Consider the following 17,893-nt stretch of genomic DNA (forward strand, 5'->3'; position numbering starts at 1 on the left):
CGACGCTTTGTAACTGATAATGTGCACATACGTATAAGCATGTGTACTGTAATATGTGTAATATGTCTTAATCTTGCCATTAACCTCTCTATTACCAACCTTTGATAAATTCAATAAAAATGAATTTACATACATAATTACATAAATAATTATAAATATAAAATAATAACTATATATATTGTTTCACTCTCAAAATGGGAAAGGATGTGTCAGGGTTGATATTATGAGTTCCACAATTCAGCAAAATGAGAACATTTGGTGCATACTCACATTTTAAAGCAGCATTATCTGCATACCACACAACATAGTTTGATTGGAATTATTCTTCTGGCTATTTCTCTATTACATCAAACAATAACACTGTTTTTCCTCTTAAAAGTGTTTTGCATTAGTCTGCGGTGCTATAGCAAAAGCAGCCAGCTGAAGGTAGCATTTCTGTTGCTCAAACTTGTGATTACAAGGCGAAGAACTGGTGACATCGTTGCTTCCAGGGCCAGTGTGAGGGACAACTTCGCACGGTGCCTTGCTAGGTCTGCTCCTCCCTCTCTCTCTCGCAACTGGCTAAGCATCCTGGATGCTAGTGAGACTGGATCATCCTGTCAATCATCTGGGGACTGTTTCACTGCATCTCCACCAAAGTCTTCAGAAGGTGATGGAGCAGGTTTTTTCTAATCTTTCAAATAAGCCTATCGATCAATAATGTTAACCCTATCAATAATGTTATCACCAGACCAAATGTTCACTCATCCTTTTCTGATGTGTAGAGTGCTAAGCACATGGCCAGTGCAACAGAGCCCAGCAATGGTTCTCAGGAACCCAGTCTTCATTCAGGTAGTCTACCAGCAGGTAGAGCAAGGCACTCTGTCCTTCAGCAAGTGTAGTGAACAGATAACCAATTTTTTGTAGTGGTCTGTCTGCGTGTCCAGAGCTACTTCTCCGTTACTGAGCACAAACTCTCCTGTGATTGCAGAATAGTGCCTTAATTAATTTTGTCTGCCTAGCTTTCAGTACACATGCTTGACTCAAAGCATCCATATCGATTAAGCCTAGAGCTAGTCAACAGAATTTAGCCCTCGGATCCAGCTTGAAAGATCGACCATCCCTACACATGGTGAACTTTGGTGGTATTGACTTTTTCCTCCTTGCTTGGCAGTCTAAGGGAAGTTTTTTGGGTGGGGTTAATGTGTTCAAAGTCTGAACCCATTACTTGTCTCCATTTGAATGAGGGAGATAATACTACAACTGATCCCACTGTACCATTTAAGATTGATGTTTAATTGAGGGGGGGGGTTTCAATTCACAGTATGGGCACATATTCCATGTAATTTCTAACATCCAACAAAACTAAATTCCTAAAGCTACTCTAATCCATATCTAAAATTTTCTGTAAAATCAAGGAGGTTTATATGAACAGTGTTAACCCCCTAGCACATTCTTTTGTTACCACCCACTGCATCTCATTATTTCCCTTGTTAAGCGGTCTACTTTTGATCACTTTGCCGTGTTGAGGCGTTGCAGTGGAAATGTATTTCTGCTCAGTATGTTCCAACTGAATCCCAGAATTCAGGGCATTCTGAGACCTCCAGAGATGTCCCCTGACCTCCTCTGTCCTGTGCATTGACCAAAGGGTGAGGGTGAAGGCGACACAGGTGAAAAGGCTTGAACCATGTGCTCTCTCCTTCCTTGGTGAAACAAAAAGGAGCCAAGGTGAGAAGCAGCTACTTCACATTCACGACAGGGCACATCACCAGCTCAACAGTCTAGAGAGTCATGAGGTAACACACGCGAGAAAAGAAAAAGGCTACTGTGCGCATGGCCTCACCGATGCAGACGTCGATCTTCCCTTTGATGGCAGCCTCGTGCAAGTGGGGTGTAGTTCCAGTTGTCCGCGCGCGTTGGGGTCGGCACCCTGGCACAGAGCAAGCAGGCTGACACCACCTCAGCATGGCCAAGATAGGAGCAGGCGTTGTGCAGCGGGATCAGGCCACCGTCGTCCCGTGCGTGCACGTTGGCGCCCGTCTGCAGGAGGTGTTCCACCACGTCCTTCCTGCCAAACCCTGCCGAGGAGAGACACTCACCTTCAGCTCGGTTTAGGAGGCATTAGGAACGCTAGAAATAACGTATGGATTATGACTGACATGATATTAACTAATAACATTCATTAATCAGTCTAAGGAGAACACTGGGGGGGGGCTCACACCTGACATTTGAAGAAAAAAAGTGTGATACCTCAGATTATGAATTCCAGGATAAAACATTTTATGCTACCATTGAGATATATATCCCATTCTCAATACAACTAATGAGAACACTTTTTTCCACTGATAAATTGGACGCTTGTACATTTTATCTTGACAGTACAGTAGTCCCAAAGTGACTGTCATTCAAAAGAGAACACACTGAAAATCCAAACTATGTAAATTAGGTGTAGAAGTGCTTTCCCTGAAATATTAACATACATGTTGTGCTTTGGCTGCTTGTGAAATGATTGGACTTTATATTATAATTACAATCCATTACAATCTATGAGGTCTTGAACCTACTGCAGACCGTGCTGACATGAGCACAAACAAAAGTGTTCATATGATGTTGCTCCAATGTTACTTTGTTAGGCTTGTCCCTGTATCATTTATATACAAAAGTCACAATAACCGTTGCAATCACTTCTGATAGCATGTATGAACTCTGTCCGTTTGGCATTTTGCTTCCTGATCTCCATTTTAAACTTTATTTAATTTCAACCATCAATCAGTGAATCAGTGCATCTTATCTCTGCCTAGGTGCTGTGAGCCAACAACTTTTCTCTGTACTGGCACACTTCCACCACCCCTTCACTTTCTTCTGGTAAAAAGCCAGCATCATCTCCCAGAGATCACCGTTCAGAAGCTTGGCATGAGAGCAAAGGGAGTATTAGACTGTGTGGTCTTTACAATACTGTAGATATGATTTATTTGTGGATCCAAGAAAGCAAATGTGCTGTGAACTGTCACAACTATTTTTGTGCAGTTTGAACATGCATATTTACAATGGTTGTGTTTTTGATTCAATGAATATGCTGTGCTTGCACTTTCAAGCCACAGTCCATGGTTTCAGACTTCACTCTTTTTTTTTTTTTTACTGTGGTAGAGAGTGAGGAACTGTGACTGCAATAGCTAATAACATTTACATTTATTCATTTGGCAGACGCTTTTATCCAAAGCGACAAGTGAGGCAGAGTACAACACAAGCGAAAGCTATACATGGAGTCACAATATTAGAAGTGCTGCATGACCAAGTTTCAACAGTTGGCCAGACAAGGTATAAGCTAGCTGGTAGAGACAATAGTGCATTAATGCATTAATTTTTTATGGAAAACAGTTTAGGACATAAGAAATTGCTTTAGGTGGTAGTGATTCAAGTGATCGGGGAGTGCAGAGGAGCTGTGTCTTTCTTAAAAGTAGAGAGGGATTCGGCAGAACGGATGACATGTGGAAGGTCATTCCACCATCGGGGGACAATGGCAGAGAAAGTTCTGGATAGTGATTTTGTGCTGTGATGTGACAGGACGACCAGGCGCCACTCGGTAGCACAGGTCGGGAGGGAACATGTTTGCAGTATAGTGTTCAGTTAAGTAGGTGCAGTTTTGTTGGTTCTGAACCTTGTACCTAATGCGGGAGCTACAGGGAGCCAGTGGAGCAAGACAAAGAGAGGCGTAATGTGGGTCCTCTTCGGGTGGTTGAAAACCAGACGCACAGCCACATTTAGTATCAACTGCAGAGGCTTAATGGCGCATGCAGGAAGGCCAGTCAAGAATGACTTCTTAGCAAGTTCACAATAATTTTCTCCTAAACAAAAATGCTCTCTTTTTCAAGCAAAGACCCACATTTCAAAATCAAAGACTGCTTATACACTACATTTATTTCCATTAATTCGATAAATGTATAACAAGATGTATTTAAAGAGATAATGATGTCTCGTAGATTCCAGTTTGCAACTGAAAACTAGGGAAAGTCCAACTGAGTAAAAAGTAAAAAAAAATTAGGGCTGTCAACGTTAACGCGTTAACGCTCGTTCGCGAAACTTTAACGCATTAATGTTTTAACGCAAATTAATCATATTATCAAGTTTGACCGCAACTTCCTTCCATAATTCCAGCGCGGATATTTCCCTGGCTGAATTACTGAAAGGCGTGGCAAACGCAGATGTGCTAAACGGCAAATTTCGTTTTAACCCTTTCGCATGTAACTTATTTGTTATGGTATGTAGCGTGCGTGTCACATTATATGGTTTGTTATGTTTTCATTTGCGTTATTAAGTTTCTTATAGATTTCAGTTAGCATTTGCCATATTTTTAGTTAAATTGCTGTTTCCTCAAAGTTAAAATTAGGTAGAATTTCTCCAATTTAGTGTTCTAATCACACCAGTTTTAGCACATGCGCTAAACGGCTAATCACACGATGTGACCATACGCGCGAAAGGGTTAAAACGAAATTTGCCGTTCAGCACATCTGCGTTTGCCACCTGCGTGTCACCCCTCCTCACCGTAGCCAGCCAGCCAGCCAGCCAAAAATGGCAAAGTGGATAGGTATGAAGGCAGTGGTTTTCAAGACAGGTGGGAGATCAAATACCTATTTACTTACAATAGGGACAAACCTGTCTGTCTCATTTGCGGATCTGATGTGGCCGTAATGAAAGAATATAACATTAGGTGCCATTACGAGACAAAACACCATGACAAATATGGGGACTTGGATAGACAGCACAGGCTACAGAAAGTGGCAGAGTTGAAAAAGGGTCGTGTAGCACAGCAGGCTATGTTTACGAAGGCAAAATCACAGAGTGATGCTGTACTAAAAACCAGTTTCATTGTGGCAGAAGAAATAGCTAAAGCAGGCTGACCATTCACTGACGGTGATTTTCTGAAGCAGTGCATGCTTAAAGTTTGCGAAGTAGTGTGCCCAGAAAAACGCAAGCAGTGGGCAAATACAGTGGCCAATCGAGTGGATGAGCTAGCCACCAATCTACAAAAGCAGCTCATTGAAAAAGGAAAGGTGTGTGAGGAAACCTGTCGTTTTATGGAGAACAAGGGGAAGACATCCCAGAGCTCCGGGATGAAAGGTGGCTGTGTGACTTGGCTTTTTTATGTAACATAACGGACCACCTTAACATGCTGAACCTACAACTGCAACTGTCATGTAGTCACTGACATGTATGACTCTGTGAAAGGCTTCCAAACCAAACTGCACTTGTGGGAGAATCAAATGCAACAAGACAACTTGGGTCACTTTCCATCCAGCAAACAATCACAAATGAGCTCACAACCACTGCTTTCCCAAGTGCACATTTCGCTGACAAACTGAGCACACTTCGCACAGAGTTTACAAGACGATTTGCAGATTTTGAGGCCCAGAAATTCAATTTTGAGCTTTTCAGTAATCCGTTTGCAGCTGACATGGACAGCGCACCAATGAACATACAAATGGAGCTAACAGAACTGCAGTGTAACAGCGTACTGAAGGCCAAGTACGATTCCGTCGGGGCTGGCAAGTTCCCCCCTTTCATCCCAGAATTGAAGCTAGAGCTCCGCTTACATGCGGCTCGTATGCTGTGTATGTTTGGCAGCACGTACTTGTGTGAGCAATTGTTCTCGGTAATGAAGATAAACAAAACATCTCACAGGATATGTCTCACTGACAGACACCTTCACCTACAGCCTGCCTATATTTTGTTGTTGTTAGAGTTCTGAAATACTTGGGCATATTTTGATCAAACAATGGCCAGTCTGGGTCATGTCTGGCCTGTGAATGTGTGTTGATTTTTGGCCCCTTCAGTGATTGAGTTTGACACTGCTGTTATAAAGCATAAAATTTGCCCAGTTTACATGATTTATACCACAAATTTTATACTGGCAAAATTTCATGCAAAACAATATATTAGGGGAGAACCTAATTATCGTGTGGTTCTTGCTGGCCTCTTTTGGGATGGCCACTTCTGTCGCCTACTGTTCTCTTGAAAGGCATAACAGGTAGGGATGGGACAATGAATCAAAATTCAATATATCACGATCCAAAAATACTACGATCAATTTTGTAAGTCAGAAAATCATATTGTGATATTTGCTACTTTGTATTGTACCCTAATCTTGCCCAATGATGCGCTTAGTAACTAGTTAGTGCAAGTAGAGCTTAACCTGCATGTGTCAAGTTCACTTGTCTCTCATTGCCCATTCACAACCAAGAAATATTGTTTCATTGTTGCTTTTGGTCCGAGCTAACTTTAGCCAAAGATAGTCTTTGCATTACCTGGACCGTATCTCCACCACGTCCTTGGCAATGCATTTACAAGTAGCTAATGAAGTTGTGTAGAACACACTCATTGTAGATGTCCCTACAACGCCTCGAGTAGTAGGCCTAGGTAGCTTGTTTATTTCTGTCGCCAATTTGCAGATTGCAAAGATACTGTATGATGTACTTCTAGCCATAAACAAACTTTAGGTTGACGCTTGATTGAGTTAAACAAAACTAACTTATTCTTGGTAATGCAAAAACAAATAGAGTACATAGTAGAAACAGATATAATCAATTTATTCTTTGTTACTTGTTTCTTCCTTAAACTTGTAATTCGACAGGGTAAGAAAACCATGCAACTCCACTGTAAACAAACAGAAAATACCGGCAAATTTGCTACACTGCATTACTATGTCAACCAACATCCACATCTTTCTCTTAAAGTAACATGCGCCAATCATGTAAACAGTCTTAATATAAGGGTATTGCAATAAGCACTGTTACTTAGGAACACTATAATCAAATTACATGTAAGTACTTATTTTAATAAATGTGTATATTCTTATATCAAACAACATGAATTTGGTGCTTACAGAGACTGACTGCAAGGGTGCAAGTGTATCAATATTTAATTTCGCACTAAATTTTCAATCGCAAATGTGAGCAAAACTGTTGCACTGTACAGCCCTGATATGCATGCACATACAGTGTGTGAGTGTGAGCTTCCAACTGAACACATAAAATTCAGGCTCTGTGGGACCCCTAGTGTGAATTCTGACCTTAAGCTTCTTCTGCTCTTGCATCTCCTCTCCTGTCTGTTGCCTTTTCGCTGCCGTTTTCAGTATTTTGTCACACTTCAATATTGTTTACACATTATGTAACAACCAAAGCTGCCAAGTGTGTCTCTCCAAGCTTATATTTTTCAGGACAATTTTATCTTTGTGGATAGTTGAGAGATACTGGCTTCCATCCACTGGATCAGCCTAAATGTAGACAACTATTGTTGAATGTATATTTTACTTGTAATTTTTGTTGTATTTATTCATGTATTTGTTGTATGTATGACACTTATGTTGTATTTCTGATCTTTGAGAATTTGTTACTTTGATCTCTTTATGTGTTGTCTAGTAGAGAACTTTATTCAAATGAGAATTTATTTTGTATTTTGCATGGCTAAAAATTAAAAATCAATTGAATATTCATACTTGAACTTCATCATTTACTGAACTGTTATTAGGCTCTATCGAATCGTGGTGATATCAAATCGCGAACCTCATATCGTATATCGAACTGAATCGTGAGATAACTATATTGTCCCATCCCTGATAACAGGTCCTACAAATGATTACTCCCTTCACTTGCTGCTACAGCATTTGACTATTCCCTTATTATGGAGCAATAAATAATATCAAGCATGAAAGCTCCACCACACGTTAACGGAAACATCTCATAAACCTAAAAAACTCACAACATCTTCAGACCCACACACCACCACATTCAGAATTAAAATTTGTAAAAAAAAAAAAAAATGGCCACCACAAACCAAACAACTTTTAGTATTTGCACATAATATGCAAATGAGTAACTGCAATTCACTGTCATGTCTGTCAGTGTTGTATCTAGTATATATATATATGTTATGGGCCACACCTTCTACCAACTTTGAATAGCACCCCTGACAATTGTGTCACAGCATTGGACTGCCTTGTTGTATTATGTAGTGATTTTTTCTACTTCATTTCTCAGTATTATACATCAGTGAAGAATCAGTAAAAAAGCAAACATATTTGAACATAAATGTGTATATAAATATAACATTGTAATATTAAATATAGGCTACATTCAAGTGTGACATAAGCATAATAAGCCTTCCATATAAAAGAATTTTTGACTGTGCTTGGCCCCCATAATCACTCCTTACAGCTATAATCCTGTTTATTAAAATGATTAACAAAAACATCATCATAATCTGCAGTGACACCAGTAAGAAAAAGGCAGCTCCGTCAGATTACACATTTTCACAGTACAATGTAAACACAGGCTACCTAGTATGTTTGTGTCACTTGACTTTGGTGAACAAAGCTCCACTATTTATTAATGTTACACATGATGCCAAAGAGCCTGACTTTCATGGATTGTAATCATTTTGCCATCATTCACTGATTGTGCAACATCAAATGGCCCATGTATCATCATCAATAGTCAATAGCTGCTCTGTGTTGTTGTTTTTATCATTATGTTAATAGTGCTTGGTGCACTGTAGCCAAATATGCTTTTTATAACAGACTTGCTTCTATGTTTGCTGGAGCATTTCAGATATTGACCATTTCCATCACTGGGACATGACACTTTCTCAAAATGCAGCAAACTCTCCAGTACCACACAAATAAACAGTGGGTTGAAGGATTTTTACAATGTTTTTAACTGTTTACAAAGCCCTGCATGCTTACCCACATTTCATGCTTCAAACCAGCTGTGAATCTATCTAACCACTATGGATAAAGTAGTTCTCTAACTAAGACAAGCCCCACCCCACCCCCACCCCCCATACCCTCACACAATGTAGTTACAAGTATAACATTTGCCATCCAAGCTCTTAGCAAAAATCAGCATTTTGTGCTAGTAACCAACACACATGTTTACATGCAGGGTAGTCTAACCTTACATTGATTACATTACATTACATTAATAAAGTGGAAGCCAAGTCAAACCTGGTGAGTGTTTTCATCCCATATGTTCCAGACTGCAATTATCCTGGGGCAAAACACCTACACCCAGAAATATATGTAGCAATTAGAAATTTTCAAAACTGGTAGATAGCAACACCCCACACCCTTCTTCAAAGATGAGAGGGTGAGCAGAATGAAATATGATTTTCCCTCATGAAAAACTGGGTCAGGGTAGGGGAGCTAGAATGATAAGGCTGACTTCTCCATCAAAAACAATTCCTCTCCCCATGCTTTAATTCCAGATTTCTAAAGATGAGGAGAATGATTCATTTTCATGTGTATTATGTGGGTGCATGATTAAAACCGTAATGAGCAGGATAGAAGTAAATAACCTTGTTTGTTAGGAGACAACTTCTCCGGAAGTAGAGGCTGAATTTTATTAGCTTTCCCTTTTCATTAATCAATGCTGTTTTATTTTCTTTGCAAATATAAAAACTGTGACCAATAAACAATGTTAAACTTAATTTAAAGTTCCTTATGAAGCAGAAACACATCTATGCACCTGTCTTTCCAGAGGGGCCAACTAAGGTGTTTAGAATATACAAAGAATCTGTTACATTTCACACTTTCCAATTTGTATGTAGATTTTCTACACAGTGTTATGAATTAATCAGATAGAGAACCAGTGGACAGACAAGTGTGCACAGAAACCACAAAAAGATCTCCTTAGCCTTACTTAAAAAGAACAGAACAGTATTATTCTTACAAAGACAAGCTGACTTCAAGCTGTGCAAATTTTGAGAGTATATAAACAGGCCTCCCGATACACTGAAAGCTGAATTTTAGGCCAGCACCCTGCAGGAAGGAATGAGATTTTGTGATGGAACCCAATCTGATCTTACGACAACATTACTGCTAACAGCCCTCCACTGGAAATACTGTCCTTGGCCACAGAGCTCCTTCTGTGTGTGTGTCCCTTAACATTGCAGGTTCGTTAACCTTTTTCGACATACATGCACTAAGCTAATAACATTGCACATACTTCATCTTGAATTGCTCCAGAACTCGTCTAAATCCATTTTTTTTCTACTAACAGTCTATGGTACAATGTTGTACATGTGGGGGTCTCAGTTGCTGATTTCTAGATAAAGTTGTGTAATTTTAGTAGTACCGTTATGCCCTGTTAACTCAACTGTTTTGAGATTCAAACTCAGCTGTAATTGATATATTCTTTAAATGTAGCTAGTTACAACACTCAAATGACATATCTGAGCACACGTTTATATAGGGGCATGCTTGAGCTGAGTCTGTTGCCATATTAAAGTAAGTTATGGCAAACAACATGATTTGCCCCCTCCATTGTGCAAGAACAATATTAACATAATAATAAAGAAAAAATAAACAACAGCCATAATTTATTTCCCTCAAACCTTCAATCACACTATTGTGAGGCTAGCTACACACAGCACACACACACTTGTGTGATCTGAATCTCAAGCCAAAGAAAAGACACACCTAGCTCATCTTTGATTTAGGGGTGTAGGAGTCACATGGAATTTCTCAGCATTGTGTTATAAACTCTGTGTTAATTACAATGGACTGCTTCCAAATTTTTAAATTTTTCCATATTTTAATTGTCCAAACATCAAAATGTCTAGCTGACTATTCTTACCCTTTAGCTCATTAGCTAGGCCCTTGTGTTAGAAAGTGGATTATATAACAGCCTAATAATGACCTGACTTATCTTGGACTATGCCATTTAACAAATGATCTTCAATGAAAAAACTACATCAATGTTTTGCATTGTGTTCAGTCCAATTAAAAGAATGGAAGACTACTCGCCTCACTCAGCACATACTCAGTCAAACAAGCAATACAGACCTTTGTTTGGATTTTAAGAATGGACTTACATAATTTAATAAAAGAAAAAATAATTGAGAAAATTACCTTCATCTGATGTTATGGAAATTTAATATTTTTAAAAATACAGCCTCCGTTTATTTAACTAGATCTTCACAGTTTGAATCACCTGCAAAGCAAATATGCTATATGCATGTAGCATAATCTATGACTAAAATGATTATTTCCAAATTCTGCCCTGAATATATTTTCATACAAGCAGCAATTTAAGACAAAATATCTACTGCAAGTTAGTTTTAAACTCATCTGCACCAGTAGATAAAAGTATTTTTAGCTCTGACTGTTCTTGCAATGTTTTGCTTTGCCAGACCTGTTCACAAAGTCCAGTTACCACAATAAATTTGATTTTCTGCTGGTGGGAAAAAATGTGAGTGGGAGAAGGATTAGGAAAAAGGAAACAGAAACTGCTGGAAATAGAGTTTTTCCCAGCCGTTTCTAAATTCTTGACTTTTCAGGGCTGCCCTCCTGGGACTACACTGTTAATGCCTGAACATCCTCCATGGACTCTTGCTGACTGGAAGCTGCTTGATGGGAAACATTCATATGATGATGCACTGAGAAATCCCGTTTGGTCTCCTGCTTTCAGGAACTCAACAAAAACAGATGAGTGCAACTGCAGGTCTGTCCTATAAATGAATTTAAAGAGAAATAAAACATTTACAGTGATGTAGTTCTCCATGAGAAAGAGATGGTGAATATCTGGATTCTTACATTCTCTGCTCTAGGGTTTGTGTGTGTGTTAATTACAACTTTATTTATTACAAAGTATGACCAATGCCTGTCCCCACTTGAGACAATTATACATACAGATGCAACTCCTTCAACTGTATTTGTAATTCATACTATTATCATTATTTTGGAGGGTGAGCAACCTATATTCTACGCACAACAAGGCTGCTCTGCGTGTCTGTGGACTCTCAGCCTCTGTTATACAATTACTAAGAGGAATACTGAGCCTGCAGAGAACACTGCATGTGACAGGGTACTGACAGTCTGTCAGTTAGCTAGCTAGCTTACCAGCTACTTAACATACCCTCTAAGACTTATGTTGTTAGACTATGTACTTATTCCATTGCCATGCAAGCTAGCTGTAAACTGAGTTTGAAGGCACAAGTATGAGGTTCTCAAATAAAACAGCGCCTCTCCCTCCATTGACATTATCAAATGCCGACTTGATGGTTACTTTACTGCACACCAACTTTAAATACAAATTTTTACAGTGCTCCAGTTATTGTGTTGTGTACTTGTCCCCGATACTCATTTCTTGTTCGAAGGGCGAGAGCAGTCACCCCACCCAGCCTCGAACCCAGGTCTACGGGGTACCAAGCTGCAGCTTTGACCGCAACGCCAAAGAGCCAGGCTTGTTGGTATGCCAGTCAGAGCACATACTCAACAGTAGTGACAGCACTCTGTCACACTGCCCTCCCCTTCAGGAAACGCGCCCATGTGCTTCACACACACTGAGGTGTCCCTCCCGCATTCCCCTGCCATACTTCTCCCAACCCAGGGTGCCCCACTCACCAGTGCTTCACCCATCTCTGGGGTCCCTCACACTGGGGTCAACCTAACCTGGGGGTCCCTCATACAGCTCACAAGCTGGGCACGCCTCCAATGGCCTCGCAGCCAGCCACCCCACTTCTGCCACCAAATGTCACAAAGTAGAGTGGCCTTACAGCCAAAGGAGGTGATACGGATCACACAAAGCCACTGATGTTACACTGATGAGGTGAATTTATCGTGGTGGCCCAACAAAAAAACAAAACAAAACACAAAAGAAAAACACATTCCCAGGCAGGTGGTGATGTGGCAAAAGGAAAAAAAAATCAACTCAAAGACCATAAATCCAAAATGAACACAAAGCAAACTCTGCTTTACAGTGACTTAAAAGTAGCTTAGGGCAGCCACCAGCTGACTAGCTTGCATCAAAATTATACCGTGGCTCAGGAAGGCTCAGGAACATGGCCCTGTCTATACACAGCCCCCCCTTCAATGAGACCACAACTGGCTTTTATACCTCAGGAGTGCTGGAGCCACTCCCAGGCAAAACCATCTTTACCCCTGAAATATAACATTTAACCTTTCAATACAGCAAACTGATTCACTGTTACATTTTCACAGCCATACATATCAGCAGCTAGCGTGATTACAATAAGCAAGAACCCTATCGCATTACTTGCAATATAAAATACATATTTTTGCTGGGGAAACACCTCTAGGCAATTTCAGTGCAGCGTGGGAGTCGGGTGCGCGCTCCCTTTGAAGACTCCAAGCTGCCAAATGCACCAGAGGTAAGTAGCCAGTTCCTCCTTGGCCATGTACTGCAAAGTTAAAATGGGGAAACCTAGGTTACATGGGTAAAACCAGGTTACAGAGTACAGTTAACGGCTGTGTTCTCATCAAGTTCACATAATCTGCAGTAGCTGATTAAGGAACTGTTCCATGATCCGCAGCCGATGCGTGCACTTACCGACTCCAAATCAGAAACAACTTATAACACTTTACCGCACGACATGCTGCCGTAACAAATAAGGGACATGTAGGGGAAGCAGGTTTGTCTTCTTTTATTGTGAGTCCCGCACAACTGCAGAAGGCAATTAAATATGTTAGTCCCCATTTGCCACCACCATCAGAATGTATCACAGCTGCTAGAACTACCGCAGTTGTAAAGTACCAGGACGGGATGATGGGGTACGGCCACGGACCCATCATCACACTTGTCCATTTATAAAGCGAGAGAAAACACACTGAAATTGATTTATTTAGATCTGGCGAATTTTAATTATATCCCTTCTGTTCACCCAGACTTATATCTTTCACCAAACTGAATTTAAATCTATCATCATGTTGGTTTTCTTCATATATTTTGTGGAAAAAATTGATCATAAGGTTTGATGACAGTAACTGGAAGGCAGCTGGATATTTATAAAATACATAAAATAAGAATTATAAAATTCTGATGGGCTAACTGACTACAAGAGAGGACAAAATCTGTCAATACACAGTGTGAGTTGGGGGGGGGGGGGGTCACCTTCAAATGAAGTGAGAAAAAGCATTTTAATTCCTCTGTAAATGTATTTTCTTGCAGCAATTTTGATCTCATAGGGACTAAAATATGCTCTTACCACTGCCAATAATGTGCATGTAGGCCTATGATTTTTTCAAACTTTAGGCTGTCAGCAATACTTGAACCTCAGTGATAGTTAATGCTTGTACCTACGACGTAGATGAATATTACAATGGTAAGTTACCCTATCATTTTTTTTACCAGAAAAAAACCCTGCATCTATCTCTTGTTTCTTAGGTTCAACTGCACATTCACAATATACTTCATACTAGGTTTGCTAGATCTTTGACATTCAATCCAACACCTATATTTAGGGTGAAAATCCTATTCATGGGGGTTGCACATACACAAATACCTAAATAAAACACTACAGCCTATCACTTTGTTTCACTAAAGGTCCACATGGTATAGACAACATCATGCGAAGTCTGAAGCATGACTACATGCAAGTATTTTTGGTCATACATGTGCAAAAATAAGGGCTTTTGTAACTTGAAGATACTGAACCGCTGACAGAAACTTGACAAAAATTTAATTGACAAGTTGAGCCGGTAACTTGTACGACATTGCAATAATATTGGTATTGAAAAGGCACCTTTGAACTCAGTGTAGTGAGGTGTCTAGTGGGGTGCTCATCTTTTGGTCTGCCTGGCCACGATTACCTTACCCTTTCAGGATAAATGGGGTTCTATTTTTGATTTTCAATTTCATCTCTGTTCTGTCACATCCATTCCAATTCCAATACACTGTAGTCGGTGACAAATGCTTGAACTGTGTGTATAATACATTTCAATTACATATGCATATTAATCACAGTTAACAGCTTATAATAAAGATAACGAGATCCTCGATCTTAACTGTATAATGGGAAGAAATGAAATAGGTATGTGGAATTTAAATGCAAATTAAAATTCTAATCCAGTTCTGCAGAACTGATATTATTGACTTGCAACTTAGTGATTACTAATGTTAGAAGCGACGAAACCATTCGAAACTGACATCAAATAGCTAACCAGTTAACGTTGATTGCTCTCACCATAATCATTTAACGCTAGCCTGGCTGACTTTTGCACAAAGCTTAAGTCTAATGAACAAAAGCACTACGAAATAACAGTAAAGTTAACCAGAAAACGGGTTAGGCATCGCTGGTTAACTAGCGATCGTTAATGTTGCGCTATCAAATATTACACTGCAAATTTGGCATCAGCCAAATGCACATAAACACGATCGTCACTGTTTATGTGCAGATAGCTAAGTTTGACTGTCTAACCACCGTCCATCTTGGGCAGATCCAACAAACAACAAAGCACTGAAAATCACCGTAACTGTGTGGCAGTTGTTCGCTAGTCATCAGATTTTACCCGACCACCGTCCCCTCGTTGTTTACTGTCAGATAGCTATTTTGCTAACTAACGTTGCGAGTTAAGACTTCAAGGCTAAAACACTGCGCTCGAACGAGGATCTGACCTGCAGCGAAGTGCAGCGGGGTGGATTTTCGGCCAGCCATGTCCTTGGCGTTCACGTTCAACGAGTCCACAAGCCTCTTAACTCGGGAGACGTCTCCATTGCGACAGGCCTCGAACAGTTCCCTGAAAGCCCCGCCGGCGCCGCAGCCGCCGCCCCCCGGGCTGGGGTTGCCTGTTTCGGGGCTTGATCCTGCGCTGCTGCCCCCGCCGGTGGATGTTGTAGTCGAGCTAGCGCTGCTACTGCTGCTTAGGGCCGGAGCGGGGAGATCTGGGGAGGCCAGCGTTACATCCGGATCTCCGCTACTATCCGCCTCGGCACCCGTCGGAACCGAGCTCGACGCCCCTGCTGGCACCGGCGGAGAACCTGGAGGAGTCAGGGAGAGAGACGCGCTCCGAGGAGGGGACGGCAGGCTCTGCTGCTGCGAAGCGCGACGAGGCGCCGCCATTTTCACAACACAGTCCCTTCAGCAACAAAAACAGCTCTGTTAACTTCCGGGAAACTGCTCATTTCTATTTCCGGTTTAGTTCAGCTGAATGTCTGTACGTCGGGGAGGAGAACCATATATCTCCTGCCTAACACTTTGGTTAGCAAAAAAAAATACTTTGTTCATTTCGAGAATCTGTTTGGGAACCAAAAGAAGTTAGTTGCTCTGCCATTTTGTTAACAAATTCTCGAATATCAAGTATAGTTGGCTTCTATGTCAGTTGTGAGGGACAAAAATTTTATGCCAATGTTATCACATGGCATAATGACTGGTAACTGTATTTTTAAATTGTTTTATTAAAATCATTGTGTCGAATTTAGAGAATATAATTCAGAGACTGGTCATCTTTAGTGGCTCCATTCCTCTCCGCTCACAATAAAGCTCACAAAAAAGCAAAGCAAATTGTGCTAAACTGAAAAATACATTAGGCCTTCTTATTAAGAGTATCATAGGATGGTATCGTGGACATTCTTACAGTATATCAGGAATATCCAGTTTTCCTACAGACAGTACTGTTCAGCATTTCTATCAGTGAAGTTTTGTATGGCCTTGTCACTGTCAGAGGACCTAGAGGTAAAATAAGCTTGTAGCACTGTGTTACAATGTCCTTCTGCAAGGGGGGAGCAGAAAAACCCTTGGTGTACAAACTTACACAGCAGAAATTTAGCAAGGCAGTTCAATACTCTTTAGGTTTTTTTTTCCTATTATCATTTATCTTCTCAATATGAGGGCTGCATTTCTGAGGAACTGACTTTGCAGAATATAGAACCAGGATGGTGAATAAAATCAACTGGAAGCCTTTTTATATTTTCCTACATGCTAACTTACAAATATCAATCCCTGTGACTCTGGTAATATCCCTGCATGTATAAATGATGTTCCCGCCCCACCGGGAGCTGCAGTCAAGCTGTTGATGGATGGCTGAGGTGGAGTTAATAAACTCTGAGGAAAAATATTGTCATTTTGAGAATGAAATTGCATCCAAACAACACAGACAAGCAGCATGTCCAACTAAATAAGGACATCCATGATGGATGGGGTTTGGCAAGATCATTCAGCCTCACTTTCAGCACAATTTTACATTCAACTTCATTTTACATGTACAACCTTAATAAAAACTCCTGTCCAATTGAGTTCACTTATTAGCACTTAAGGTTGGTGAGCTTTTGCGCAAAGATATGCTGTTGCATGGGAGTTGCATATCAGAGGCTCTGAGTGCCACAAATCCACTTCTACTGGGGAATTGTTGATGGAAGGATTTCTTTATTTATTGATTAAATTGATTAAATATTGATTTAGGTAAATATTTCCTTTTATTTCCATTTTGTGTTCAATACACTATTACATTATTTAATGATATTGATGCAATGGTAGGAAATCTCATTGGATGTCTGCCTTGGATTAAGAATGCTGCATTAACACAAATGCCTGGAATGGCATTACATTTGTATAACACATCATGCTGACCTACACAGTCCAATAAACAAATGACCAATGTGTAAGCCAATTTAAATCACACACTGAATCGATTTTTAAATAAATATGTCAATTAGAAGATAATATCCATTATTTCCACTAATTATGGTTGTTTTAGCATGATATATAAATTAGCATTCATTACATGGTTTGATTAAAAGGGACAGATGCACTATCATGGGTGAATTTTCAAATCTTGAAATGTGTAAAATTTTGACTTGAAAAAAAGAGTCAAAAAAACTGTCAGCTTGGTGGTCCAGAAAATAAACCTGGATTCTACATTAACTGTGGCTCCAAAGCAAATTACTATATGTGCTAAAACATCCTAATATTTCTCTTAAAACTCAGAAAGAGTTATGGTTCTCTCAGCATTACTTCTCTGAATGAGTCACATTTTTAACTTGAACAATTTACTTGCTAGAGATTATTACATTACATTATATTACATGCATTTAGCAGATTCCATCACAATAGAACATTAATGTACCCATTCAAATTTAAATGACCAATAGTGTCAGATCAGTTTAACAACACTCCCAGACCAGTG

At 40.0% G+C, this 17,893-nt stretch overlaps 1 protein-coding gene across 1 annotated transcript in view; it reads right to left on the minus strand.

Annotated features, from left to right (window-relative positions):
- The window catches only part of tnksb (tankyrase, TRF1-interacting ankyrin-related ADP-ribose polymerase b), a 109,926-nt gene extending 94,078 nt beyond the window's left edge, over window positions 1-15,848 (minus strand). Inside the window, 5 exon segments of the mRNA XM_036527538.1 lie at window positions 1,823-1,865; window positions 1,867-1,887; window positions 1,889-1,924; window positions 1,927-2,057; window positions 15,387-15,848. Of these exon segments, the coding sequence (XP_036383431.1) occupies window positions 1,823-1,865; window positions 1,867-1,887; window positions 1,889-1,924; window positions 1,927-2,057; window positions 15,387-15,831 (676 nt within the window). The 5' untranslated portion in view covers window positions 15,832-15,848.
- Window positions 15,849-17,893: the final 2,045 nt, after the last annotated feature.

Source organism: Megalops cyprinoides, chromosome 4 (assembly GCF_013368585.1).
Source record: "Megalops cyprinoides isolate fMegCyp1 chromosome 4, fMegCyp1.pri, whole genome shotgun sequence".
In the NCBI taxonomy this organism is placed as follows: domain Eukaryota; kingdom Metazoa; phylum Chordata; class Actinopteri; order Elopiformes; family Megalopidae; genus Megalops; species Megalops cyprinoides.